We start from the raw sequence: 15,163 nt of genomic DNA on the forward strand, positions 1-15,163 counted from the left end.
ATTTCGTTGAACATTCAAATTCGTCGTTTCCTTGTACCCACGAAATCCCCGAAAATTGGTAATCACTGTATTCGTCAGTCATTTACCTTACCTCTTGAAAACTGCAAGTTTATTGCATTTTACTTTAACGTCATAAAAATAAGCCATAGCTATGCCAATTTATATATGAAAGCCAACATTTAGCATTTATGGGGATAGCTGTATTGTATTTTCAGCTTTCAAAACATAAATCCTGATATTTTACTGTCCCAAATTGAAATGACTCATAGACAAATTGCATGAGAATTTGTATATTTATTCCATTTGTCTGCATAATATTTATAATATGCTTATTGTCAGATACAGTGAATATATGTCAAAGAAGCAAGAGGTGTTCAGTCTTCCAATTATTTTCAAGAACGAGAGTAAAAATGAAGATTGCCTGGACATCATGGATGCATACGAGAGACAGCTGACAGAAATTTTCACTCTTGCTCATGGTATATTAAAAATTGAACTTTACAATTGTTTAAGAATGTTCCAAAATCTAATTGTTTATGCTTTGAATTTCAAAAAATCAGTTTTACAATGGATGATTTACTTGTACTGTTACTTCCTCGATAGAGCTGGACACCAAGTGTTTGGTGTTGTCTGTGTTATAAAAATGTTAGAAGAACTCTCCACAAGAGTTCAAATTTTTTATTGAACTTTGTGTTTCTGTCTTACAATTGATTTAACCATTTTGCAAGACATTATCATTTTTTTTTCGAACTTCTTTATTAAAGAATTTTTTTTACTCAACCAATATGCAAAATATTTTGCAAATCATTTAGATTAGCATTTGGCATCATAAAAAAATTCAAATTAAGGTGGTAATAATTTTTTTATTGGTGTATATATATTATATGGTGCCAATTTCAGAAATTAATGCAGTACATCAGTAAACATAAACACACAATCAATGTTGTAGGAAATACTGATATGTTGCAAAAACATGGAGCTGTCCTGGGTGGTGACCAGCTAACAAGGGAAAGGCTACAGAATGTAAAAAACATAAGATTTTTAGCATTAACACCTGAGGGGAGATTTGAACACCTGAATCCAATAGTTATTGAACATTGGCATGTCAAGCAGGATTTGTTATCTGTAAGACATTTAGTTAGACATAGAAAAATACACACATTTGTACTAAAAAAAGGGTTTTAATAAAGCTATTGAAATAGTATAGAAATAGAAATATTCTATTTAATTTGAAATTTCATACAATGATTACAATGATTTTTGTTATGACAATGAAATAATAATAAAATAAAATAGAACACTGAATAGTTATTGCATGCACATGGAAGAGAAAGTAAATATGGGAGACAATCAATAAGTATGTAAGGATTATTCCCCTTTGAACAGTATCTAATAATCTTTGAAAGATATGGTGTTCAGAGTTTGATAAAAAAGTAGCCCAAACTTTTTAAAGATAAGGGTAGTTTTCTCCAATGTACAGCAACCAATTACATATATATTTGTGTATATAATATTTAAAATTGCAAGAATTGGATAAGCACCTTTACAAATTTTACTGCAGTTTAACACATATAATTAGGCATTAAAATATATACATGAAATATGCATACATTATACAGTACACATGAACATTGTAATACAAATTCAAGATAACAACTGGGTTAAAAATATGAAGCACAATTACAAATAAACTCTATAAATCCACACTATGTTACTGTATATTTTTATTTCGTTATTGTTCATGTGAAAAAAAGTATAAAAATACAGGACTAACTTTAAATTTTTCATTTTTCTGGTGTTAATATCAATAATTCAATTTAGAACATAGAAATGAATTTGATTGATTGAGCTACATTGTTTATACTGTTCAATTTTCCACAGTTACACTACAATACAGTTATCTCTTAAAAAATCTGCTACTAAAAACTTTGATTGAAAAAACAATGAACTTATATCCTAATATGCAACCATATAAGAATTGTTAATATTGCTTTGAATTTTTTGTTTTTGTTATATAAGATAACCTTATATATAGTGACTCTTGTTCAGCTTATGCTGAAACATGAGCTGCTTCAATTTTAAGTTTTATCTAGCATTATTAAACTGCCCAAAAGTAGGCAATATGGGATTGTCTGTTTGGTGTTCCTGAAAATATATAGGTCAAAAAGGTTAAAGCAATTCCATTTTGTAAGTAAAGACCTACATAAAACTTTTGTAAAGCTCACCATTAGGTACAACTTTTTTATTTATTGGTAAATTGTCATGAAATTTTGTTCCCTAATATGTGAAATAATACATATTAATGAAATTAAATGCTATCACATATTTTGGTGGATATTTTACCTATTCCTAACTCCTATATTGCCTATTTTCAAATTCACAAAACGGACTATATATCCTAATCATAAATGATAAAAATCCTAAAATATTTAAAACAGATCATTGTGACAAAATCTCTTTACACAGAAAGCATACAAGGCATTGTTCAGAGCAGAATCGATATGCACACCAGGCACTCTCTTCCATGCCAAGACAATTCTAAGGAGGCAAGATGTCACAGGTAATGTGAAGAGTAATTACAAAGCCCATGAAGATTTGTTCCTCTTGATGGTGAAGGCTCTCCTGCATGTTGCAGCTGAACAAATTCAAGTACAAGATAATGAAGACAGAGATTCAATACTCAGCCAGCTGTATAGCAAAGTACATGGTAGGCATCAGTCATGTGTTCATGGTTAAGTAACTAGTAAACAAATGTGTTTTTAAAGATCGGGTTTTCATCTCTTTGTAGTTTCATATATAGATATGTACACAAATACTTTAAACACTCATTTGACAATGTGCTTAATTAATGAAAACAAATAATTTAGGGATGTCAACGAGTACTCAAGTACTCGAGAATCGCTCGGTAGAACCGAGCATCGAATACCAAAAATGATATTCGACTAATCGGAAATCATATACTGTAAATTCAGAAATTATTGCGAGGTTTTTATTATTGCGACAAATGCGACAGAGTTGTAAACGTAATAATTTAAACTCGCATTTTGAAATATTTAATAAGAACAAAACAGGATTTTTTTCAAAATCGTAAAAATTAAAATTGCATTAAAGTCTAAAATGACAAAATCGCAATAATAAATGCACGCAATAATTTCTGAATTTACAGTATTAATCAAAATTAAAATACATTTCGAATGTTTGCGTATAATTTTGTCATTTAAAATTCCTTCAAACAACAGAGGTACAAATGCTTTTAATTATGGAATAAAATTCCTGTGACTATTATCTGGTCCTATGTAATAATGTTGAAGGTTTTAGGCCAACAAGACAACGAACAACCCACAATAGGTAAAATGCTCATAATCTTACGTTTACATTTTGTAGATGTTTTTCCGAGCGAGTACTCGAGTATTGCTCGGTATGATCCAACGAGTACACGATTACTATATCTTCACCGAGTTGACATCCCTAAAATAAATTGATATGACAAGATATTGAACTAATTTGAACAAAAATATAAGCAGCAAATTGAGACAAAACAGCAATACTGCACTATTATGACATGACATTTAAATGATGATCTTTACTAAGAAAGCTGAAGCTTTGTTGTTCATTTGAAGGTGAAGAACATGATGCAGAAGACCAGGTCATGAACTATTTCATCAATATTATTGAATGGGGACTCCTTATCATGAATATGAACGATACTGCAAAAGAGGGAGATTTTGAGCGGCTTGAAATCAACTGCAAGGAAGGCATTGGTTTCCTACTCAGTCACTCAATATTCAGCAAATACTTTGGGGAACTTGTCAACTTCCTTTTGCTAACAAAGCATCTTCTATCACCAGATATGTCAATGAGAGCATTAGAAGGTGCTTTTATCAATACCAAAGGTGGACCAGGGAAGAACAAAGAGGCAGACCTGGTCCAAGAGCATTGTATCAGAAACAAGAAAGATTTAATAAGGAGTCTAGGTATGATCATACAGCAATCAATTACTGTATACAGTGAAATTTACAGTAAACAATTATATTTTTCAATAGATTTCTGTTATTTGTTATTATTTTCCTCCAAGGTATTTGAATAAACAAAGATGCTCAACTTAGCTCAACCAATCAAATTGCTTTTGACATTTCAAAAGATTAAATAATAATATAATTGTTTTGCAACAGTGAATAGTATATTAGCAATTCCTAGCATCAAAGGCTTTAAGTAAGACCAAAAACCAGTTTTCAATATAAAGTGGTAGATCCTTATCTTGTACAAAAAAAGCAGTTGTATCAGTATTTTACAGGACAGTTAACATTTATGATGGAAAAATAACTATTGGTCTATATACATTTTGTGCATATAACTGTGCTGTCTACATTATATTCTTTTTATTGCATTAATAAACATTATCAATATCTACATATAATTATTCATCTTTTTTCTTTTTTTTTTTTGAAGGAGCCAATAAAACAGAAAAGGCTGTTATGAGAGCATGTGGTGCTGCCGACACCTGTGTTGGAGTTGGACGAACAGTTGATGGATGTCTTGGATTACCAAAACTGTCTGTCAATCACACCAAAAAGTCTTCTGTAAAAGATCTTGAGATTCTTGTTAAGTGTTTGAAAACTGTAGATCCTTTTAAATATCACAAAGGTAGAACTTTGAAGTCCTTTTGTAACATTAGAAAACACCCTGATAGGATAATAAATATTGAAGAAATGTTAGATTTAATTAGTAAGAAAATTAGAAAATTCTTCATTGATCATTCATAAGCAACTGTAGATCAGTTAATATTTATCTCTCTCACATCAAGATTTATTCAATAAATAGTAAAAAAATTGAAATTTGAAATGTTATTCTAACAAATCTATTTTAAATCATACTTTTTTACTTTGAGAAAATATGGTATTTATCCTTTTTATATGATATTTTTGCTCTTCTTGATGAAAAGCTCATAGTTCTGTGATAATTTGTGATATAATTATAACTGTGATTCTCTCTTATATAAATGTGTGTGAGTGTGTGATACAAATAATTTCAATATATTTTTTTCTAGTTTTTATAACATTGTGATTTATTTTTTTATGTAATTTTTCATCTATATTTTAAAAAGTTTTAGGTAGTGTCAGAACAAGTATGTAGCTAACAATGTAAACAGGCGAAGATTCTTACACAAACTTCCAAAGAATAAGAAAAAGGATAGGGGGTTTACTTTTTTATATTATCGTTCTTATAGAATTGTGAATTCAAAATTTCAAAATTAAACAATAAAAGGAACAAATTGGGTGAGAGTCTTTCTTATGACAGAAGTATTTGGAATTTGAAAATTTAATGTTGAAATTATTTTCAAAGTAGTTTTATATAGTGGATTAATCCAGATACACTTGTACTGGTCCCACCCTTCTCCTCATGGGTTCCTCAGAGAATTACATGTAATGTATGTGTGTATGTGATATGTATCCATCAGGCAAAGGCTATACTCTGGTCCATGCCCATAACACAAATGGATGTAAGACCAGACCCTGAAGAGCTCATGTTTTCTCAAGCCAAACAGAATCTCGTACTATAACCGTTATGCACAGGCTGGACCAGATAAACAAATATAAGTTGAAATGAGACAAAATACTGGTTTGGGCAAACTAACCACAGTTTTATTAATTTCTTTCATTATATAATAAACAATGCCAATGAACAATGAAAGAATCATTAAAAGTCAATTGTTTCCCAAATATCAATTCACTGAGAAGTCTGTGGTACTCCACACAAGAAGCTGAAAGCAAAACAACTGTGGTTATCAACATGGAAATGGAAACTAAACTACCAATACACATGAAATGAAAAATAAAAGATTACAATAAAATACAACATAACAAATAAACAAAACAAAATCCACAAATATGAACATACAATGTAAATATATAGTTATAAAAAACAAAATCAACATACATACAAGTATTGCAAGGGATGTGGCGGTGGGATTAAAATTGAATTGTAACTGGAATATGATAAACAGCCTGCACATGCATTGTGCAAATTCAAAAGTGATCAAGTGTGCTTGTGATAAAACAAAGACTGCAATTAACAATCTGATTATCTCTGGATAATTTAAATGAATCAAGAATATTGGTTGGCTAGCATCCTAGATACCAATCATACCATTTAGTAAAAGAATAGGGCTGCAGAAATTATGATTTCCATCTTGATTGGATAAAGGGAACTTCCTGGAGATGGTAATTAAATATGTAAGCAAAATGCTATATCCAAGTTCCCTCTGTATTAATACTTTATTTAATAAAAATAAGCACATTAATCCAGATACCTTTCCATTTGATTTTAAGAGGGGGACGTGTAGGCAATTTGATTGTCTCTCTTCCTGTAAAAGAATTGTGTAAGACCAGACCCTGTATTTTGTATTTCACTTCTTATAGTAATGGGTGTGAGAATGTTTTAAAGAGTATATAAAATCCAAAAAAAAAGCCTCAATGTGAAAACTATTAACTGTTTTAAAATCTATGTATATATAGCAATGTTAAAACCTGTATTAGATTCAACGTGCTAAAAAAATGTCTCTCCTATTTAATTTCATTCTAAAGGAATGCTTTTGAAAATTGAGTTTATTGGTTATGGCAATTGTGCTTTAGAGTTTCAAGATATAACAGTATTTTTGTTGATGTATGCTGATGATATATTTTTGATGTCTGAAAAAAGATTGTTTACAGGAAAATACTTTGTCAATTTGCACAGAAAAATGAGGTTTGTCTGTCAATACAATGGATGTTGTGAAAGAAATTTGTTCTTTAGGTGTATTATTAAATTATAATTGTAAATTTCTTAATGCACAGAAATATTTTGCAGAACAACGGTAGAAAAGTTCAGTATGAGGGAAACTACTTACCCTATGTTTTAATATATTTACAATGATTAGTGTGTTTGATACTTATGTTAGTTAGTAGCATATGAAAGTATGGGTGTGACATATGGGGTTTTAACATTTTTCCTATGATAGGAAAGGTTCATTTTGACCACTGTAAAAAGTTATTACTTGACAAAAGAACGACCTGAAATGTGCTGGTCTAGTTTGAATGAGGTGAATTTCCACTGCAGTATAAGTGATTTATTAGAATATTTAAATTTTTTAGTGGGTGACAATTGTATATAAAAGGTGTCCTTATAAAGAGCTTGTGTTAAATTTTTCAAAATGTATGAATTGGGGAACATATGTAAAAAGATTGTTACAAAGTCATAGAAAGAAACTAGCAAATCACAAATCAGGTGGTATTGCTTTAGGTTTTAAAAAATATTTAGACAAATATATTAAATATATTCTGTCAGACTGCCAATTTGTACTTTGGTTTAGTATAGACCAAAAAGTTTTAGATTTGCCAAAAGATGCTCTTTTTTGGAATTACATGTATATATATCCCACCGGTAAATACTTCATATACATCAGAAGATGCATTTACTGAAATTGAATTCGAATTGCAAAATTTTTGTAGTAAAACAAACTATATTATTATGCTTGGCGATTATAATAGTCGCACAGGAAATTTGTCTGATTTTTATAACATTGATAAAGATAATTCTTTTGAAAATAATTTCACAGATTATAATGAATTTAGTGATGTTGGTGTTTTAGATGAAATTGGTATAACAAGGCTTCGAAATAGTATAGATACTGTAGTAAATGGGTATGGAAGAAAATGTATTGATTTTTGTAAAAATAACAAAATGTTTATTCTTAACGGTAGAATGGAAGAAAACAGAACAGGTAGTCCAACTAGTAGAAATTCTAGCGTTATTGACTATGTGTTGAGTTCTACTTAATTTCTATACAAAATCTGTAAACTTGAAGTGTTAAATTTTTTTAAACTTTTTTTCAGATGTACATTCTCCTTTGTCTCTACAATTGTATACAAATGATGTAACAAAAGACAAATTGTTAACAAAAACATTTTGTTGTGGTGATGAAAAAGTTAATAAATGGGAAAATAAAAAATGTAATGAGTATAAGAACAATATAGATAGAAATAAAGTTAATGATATATGTAATAGATTGTCTGCATATGTAAATGATGTAAATAATGTTACTAAATATGATATGAATGACATTGTTACTGACATTTGTAATACTTTAACCGAGTCTGCTAAGGCAACATTAGGAACTTCAACATTTAATAAAACCATGTTTAAGTGCTCAAAGAACCAGTTTAATAAAGACTGGTACAATAAAGATTGTAAAACGGCGCAATGAGAATTTAGAAAATCTCAGAGGTTATACAAACATAATGGGTCGAACAATTTTAAAGTAAGACTCAGACAAAGTGAACTACATTATAAAAAAGTTATGGATGTTAATATTAAGAACTATAATACTGAAATGAGTAAAAAGATGAAGGAATTAAAAACAAAAAATCCAAAAGAATTTTGGAAATTGTTCAATAGAGGTAGAAAAAGAGAGAAAAGCAATATTTCACTGCAAAACTTATTTGATTTTTTCAAAATCTTAAACAAAAATAAGTTCAAAAATGAATTTTTTATAGAAAACAATATAAATTCTGATACTGTAAATGAAAATTTGAATTGTCCAATAACCCAGGATGAAATTTTGAAAGCTGTGAAAAAGGCTAAAATAATAAATCACTGGGTGAAGACCAAGTTATTAATGAATATATTGCTTCTTCTCTTGATTGTATGGTTGTTATTTATGTACATTTATTTAATATTGTATTTGATATAGGAATCGTGCTTGAGGCTTGGCTTATTGGAAATGTAATACCTATTTTCAAAAACAAGGGGAGTAAATTAGACGCAAAAAATTATAGGCTGATTACACTTTTGTCTTGTCTAGGGAAAGTTTTCACATCAATTTTTAACGACAGACTTGGTGATTTTATTGAAAATTGTAATATCTTAAATGAAAACCAAGCAGGTTTCCGGCAAGGTTATTCCACAACGGATCATATTTTTTCATTATATGCTTTATTTGAATTATTACGGGTGAAAAAAAAGAAACTATTTTGTGTATTTGTCGACTTCGAAAAAGCTTCTGATTTTATTCATCAAAATTCATTATTTTTAAACTGATATTAAACCATGTGAACGGAAAATTTTTAAGAATTATTAAAAACATGTATGATGATGTCAAATCTAGAATTGTTCATAATTCGGAAGTTTCTGATATCTTTGCGAGTGAAACAGGAGTTAGACAAGGAGAAAACCTTTCTCCTATGCTTTTTTCCTTGTATCTAAATGATTTACAAGAATTTTTAGAAAATTCTAATATTGAAGGAATTCAGTCTGTCACACAAGATATTGAAAAGAAACTTTTTATATATTTTAAAATTTTTCTGTTATTGTATGCAGATGATACAATACTACTTGCTGAATCTAGCCATGATTTACAATGTATGTTAGATAAGTTTTCAGAGAATGGTAAACATTGGAAATTAAAAATTAATAAAAATAAAACTAAATTTATGATATTTTCAAAAGGTAGAATACACCGAAACTTGATATTTAATATAGATGGAAATGAAATTGAGATAGTCAGTAGCAATAAATATCTTGGTATCATATTTTCTAGAAGTGGCTCATTTCTTTCCACCAGAAAATATCTACGTGACCAGGAGATTAAAGCAATGTATGCTGTAATAAAAAAATCCAGATTAAATAACTTGTCGATCGAGTGCCAACTAGATTTATTATACTTCATCTTAAAATGCCATATTTTGATTGGCTGATATGAGGGTGTTAATTTACTCTATCACATGGCTGAGCGGGTGACAATTTTTTTGAATGTCACCCTCTCGTCAAGACCAATCAAAAATCGATAACTTAAAGGACAATGAATTGAATTTACATCAAGTTATTAAAGATAATGCTTAAGACCTGCGTTTTAGCTCAGATTCTATTATTTGACTGTCAAAATAAAAAAAAATAAATATCTTGCTACACTTCTGTTGATTTTTCTAATACCCGTAACGTTGTTATGTATGTGGCGTCATAGAAAATACTTTTAAATAAAATTCATCTGTAAAAGACAATAATTGGCACACCTCGAAAAAGCATTGTCAACCTTGGCTTCGCCGCGGTTGACAATGTTTTCTTGGGATAACAATCTGCTCTATCACCCTCTCAGCTATGTGTTATTTATATAATGTTTGAAAAGGCTATTGTTCCTATACTAACATATGGGTGTGAATTATGGGGATTGGAAAATTTAGATATTCTTGACAGAGTTCATTTGCGTTTTTGTAAGCATATATTAAGGTTAAATAAAATGCTCCGCAGGGCGCAGCTTGATATGACCGCAGAGGTCGAACCCTGAACAGTTGGGGCAAGTATGGACACAACATTCAAGCTTGATACAGCTTTGCATTTGGATTGTGATTAAATATTTGACACAGCATAGGTTTCTGACACAGAATTAATGTGGTCTAAGAACTTAAAAATTTTAAATTGGACATTCACCTATTATGGTCCAATATCCAAAATCTAAATATATGGTTAGATTCAGCATATCAAAGAACCCCAAGAATTCAATTTTTGATGAAATCAAACAAAGTTTAATTTTGGACCCTTTTGACCTCAATGTGGACAAAGTTGATAACGGGGCCCAAAAATCAAAAATCTAAATACATGGTTAGATTCAGCATATCAAAGAACCCTAAGAATTCAATTTTTGTTAAAATCAAACTAAGTTTAATTTTGGACCCTTTGGACCTTAATGTAGACCAATTTGAAAACAGCACCAAAAATTAAGAATCTAAATACACGGTTAGATTCGGCATATCAAAGAACCCCAATAATTCAATTTTTGATGAAATCAAACAAAGTTTAATTTTGGACCCTTTGGACCTCAATGTGGACCAATTTAAAAACGGGGCCCAAAATCCAAAAACTAAATACACGATTAGATTCAGCATATTTAAGAACCCCAAGAATTCAAGAATAAAACCCCATTGAAATTGGTCAAGAAATAAGCAATTTATACGAAGTATCTTCTTTTGCACAATACTGTGCAATTAAATATTTCTTGCTATTGAGCAATACTGTACAATTGACAATTTCTTGCTATTGCGCAATATTGTGCTATTGGATATTTCTTGCTATTGCGCAATACTGTGCAATTGAAGATTTCTTGCTATTGCGCAATACTGTGCAATTGAAGATTTCTTGCTATTGTGCAATACTGTGCAATTGAAAAACCAACTTAAAATGGAAAATTTTAAAAGAAAAAAAAAAGGAAAAAAAGAAAAAAAAGGAAAAATCCCCCCCCAATTTTTTGAACCCACTTATGATTCATCACCCCCAAACTCAATCCCAGCCTTCCCTTTGTGGTATGGTACCTTGCAGTACAATTTCAGAGAGATCCATACACTTGAACACAAGTTATTGTCTGGAAACTAGAAAAAATTGTTTTTTGGCCCCAGATTCCTAAAATTTTGAGGCAATTACCCCCATCATCAATCCCAGCCTTCCCTTTGTGGTAAGGTACCTTGCAGTACAATTTCAGAGAGATCCATACACTTACACACAAGTTATTGTCCTGAAACTAGAAAAATGCTTGTTTTTTGCCCCTTTTTGGCCCCTAATTCCTAAAATGTTGAGGCAATTACCCCCATCATCAATCCCAGCCTTCCCTTTGTGGTATGGTACCTTGCAGTACAATTTCAGAGAGATCCATACACTTGAACACAAGTTATTGTCTGGAAACTAGAAAAATGCTTATTTTTGGCCCCTTTTTAGCCCCCAATTCCTAAACGTTTCGGCAACTACCCCCAAACTCAATTCCAGCTTTCCCTTTGTGATATGGAACCTTGTAGTACAATTTCAGAAAGATCCATACACTTACACACAAGTTATTGTCATGAAACTAGAAAAATGCTTGTTTTTTGCCCCTTTTTTGGCCCCTAATTCCTAAAATTTTGAGGCAATTACCCCAAAAATCAATCCCAGCATTCCTTTTGTGATATGGAACCTTGTGGTACAATGTTAGAGAGATCCATACACTAACACACAAGTTATGTCTGGAAGTTACAAAAATACTTAATTTTGGCCCCTTTTTGGCCCCTAATTCCTTAACTGTTGGTACCATAACCCCCAAAATCAATCCCAACCTTCCTTTTGTGGTATTGAACCTTGTGGTAAAATTTTATAGAGATCCATTCACTTAAACTAAAGTTAGAGTGCGAAAACCAATGTGTCTTTGGACGACGCCGGACGACGCCAGACGACGGCGACGCCAACGTCATACCAATATACGACCACAAAAATTTTTTTGCGGTCATATAAAAATTCAACCCCCAATTTTATGATCTATGGGGAATTGGGAAGATACCCTATTTCAGTTACCGTCAAGTCTCGTATGATTAGTTTCTGGTGTCGCTTACAAGAAGGAAATGAGAGCAAAATATCATGTTTATTATATAAACTGTTATATGTAAATCTCAATAACTATGGTTATGATAGTAAATGGGTATCTTACATAAAGAAAATTTTTGATGACTGTGGAATGTCAAATATATGGCAAAGTCACAACTTATTTCAGAAATGTTGGGTCGTATTAAGTGTTCAGCAAAGATTAAGAGATCAGTTCATTCAAGAATGGTCAACAGAAATGAACAATTCGCCCAAGGGGCTGTGTTATAGATTGTACAAAAATGTTTTTAAATTTGAGCACTATTTATCAGAACTACCATTTAATTTATTAATAACCTTATGTAAATTTAGATGTGGGAATAACCGTTTGCCAATTGAGACGGAAAGGTGGCGCAACATTCCAAGATGTGAAAGATTGTGTCACCTTTGCGACTTAGCTGACATTGGTGATGAATACCATTATATCATGTCATGTAATTTTTGAAAGATGAAAGAAGCAAAATTGTTGAGCTTGAGAAACTTTGTAGATTTATTAAATCTATTTCTGTGAAAGTCTATCCTCCTGGTTAAATACAACTATATGTTTATTTATCTTTTGTGTAAATATTTATCATATTAATTTGTATTTCACACATGCTATTTTTAATATTTGTTATTATTGTAAGATCTTCTCTGTAACTATGTATTTGGTTTATGAGAATAAAGATCATTCATTCATTCATTCATGTTTTGAATAATTTGTGGGATAATTAGTGGTTGTTGAATTTAGACAGCTCATATTTACCTTTAATAAGACAGTGTTTTGTTGATCAAGCTAAACAAGAGTTACATTTTTTTTATAAGACTTTTCTGCAAAGTGTAAAATATTCTTTAAGTATGTGGTAACAAATGTAGTTTTTCAATTTATCTAAAGAAATTCATTCCTGTACTTTTTCTTGGTTGTTATGTTAGTACTATAAGAAATGAAAGAAATTTAATGGTGATAGAGGATGAGTTTCATTTCATTCTACAATGTAGCCAATATACTTTTTTTTTGCATAAGAAATATATAAAACAATTTTACTGGCCTATGCCATCAACTACTTAATGCTGAATTTGAATTTGAATGTTAAACTTCTAATAAAGATTGCATAAATGTTATTAGAAATCTATGCTAGAAATGTATATATAAAATGCAACCTGTAAAAATACTGTTAAATTTGTTTTGTTTTCATTCTGCCTGATTGAGAGAACAAAATCTACATCACATCAGATTTTGAAATTTAAGTAAAAATTGTTGAAAAAGTATGGACTAACTTGAAGCTACTCCTTTATAATTCAATCCTTAAAATCTCACATTCAATACATTTGCAACTCTCCTTACAGTACATACAACATTCATGATCAATCATGTCTCCTTTCTCAAAACCAAACTGACCCAACATACATGAACGCAAACATGTGTCAACATTACAGTATTGCACTATATCATTTTTAATTTCTGGTACATTATTTGATATGTCCCTTTTACAATAAAACAATGTTGACCTAGCTGGTCTGCCATCCCTACCAGCACGTCCTATTTCTTGAACAAAATCAGACAAATTTCTGGGAGGCTTTGTGTGAATGATACAATCAATAGATGGGGAGTTAAACCCCATACCAATGACAGATGTACAAAAAATTAATCTGATTCTTGGTACCTTTTTGCCTAGATCTGTCAAAATAGTGGCTTTGACTTTTTCGTCTTGTCCACTACACAAAGCACCATACAAACAGTTGTGTAAATTAGAACCTCTAAAAATAAATCTACAATATGCAATTGCACTGCCCATGTATTGAATAGGAATGTATACAAGAGTAACAGGAAAATTTTCTTTCTTTACAAATAAGTCATCACAGAGAGGCTTATATATATTCTCAAACATTTCATACACATCATTTGATGAATCCTTCAGAGTTTTTTCCAGATAAATATTTGTTCTATCAGGACTTTCTTTAACAATACATGGGGTTTTCATACCCAGGGCTTTGACTATATCTTTCTCTTCTTGAAGGGATACTGTGGCACTTAAACCAAGTCTAGCTGCATCTGGTAGAAAAGCTGATATATCCTGTATATGCTTAAAAGCCGTACGGAATGACTTTCCCCTGAAAAATATGAACAAAATTTTCTTCACTTTGCAGTTATTAATCATATTGTATACATTATGATAAGCTACAAATGGAACCATTATGATCTTAATAAATGTCTATGAACCAGAGTTAAAGAGTCTTGTATATGTTTCTACCATGTTTAATTATAAGCATTACAAAAAATATATACCGTTATATTTTATAAGTAGAATAAGTAAGTTAGTAAGTAATGACTTTATTTAAAGAGGGTGACTCAATTAGCATTCATAAATCTATCTTGAGGCCATCACTAAGAACAAACAGTACAAATATTACAAAGCTTACAATTTTGAACATATTATGTAGATGCAATACTCATGCTGACTATATATTGTATGTAGAACAAGAGAAAAATAAATTCATATATATATATACAGAAAATACAAAATCATTAGAATGTATGAGTGAGTTGTTATAAATAATTTACAGTCAAAAAATCTACACATTTTTGTTTAAAAGTGTCCAGGTTTTCCCAACATTTTCTTTCATTTGGTAGTTTATTCCAAAGAATTGATGAGCTAAATGCAAAAGATTTCTTAATTGAATTTGTGTTCGGTCGTACAACAGCTAAATTATTATTTTCAGATGACCTTAGATTTCTACTATGTAGGTTAACAATTGGACAATAGAGATCCTT

At 30.5% G+C, this 15,163-nt stretch overlaps 1 protein-coding gene across 1 annotated transcript; it reads left to right on the top strand.

Annotated features, from left to right (window-relative positions):
- Positions 1-325: 325 nt before the first annotated feature.
- On the top strand, positions 326-4,763 carry LOC127718769 (uncharacterized). Its single transcript, XM_052224820.1, has 5 exons — positions 326-479; positions 950-1,125; positions 2,467-2,707; positions 3,621-3,974; positions 4,450-4,763. The coding sequence occupies exons 1-5, from the start codon at positions 326-328 to the stop codon at positions 4,761-4,763; spliced, it is 1,239 nt and encodes a 412-aa protein (XP_052080780.1).
- Positions 4,764-15,163: the final 10,400 nt, after the last annotated feature.

This window comes from Mytilus californianus, unplaced genomic scaffold, assembly GCF_021869535.1.
Source record: "Mytilus californianus isolate M0D057914Y unplaced genomic scaffold, xbMytCali1.0.p SCAF_10, whole genome shotgun sequence".
Taxonomy (NCBI): domain Eukaryota; kingdom Metazoa; phylum Mollusca; class Bivalvia; order Mytilida; family Mytilidae; genus Mytilus; species Mytilus californianus.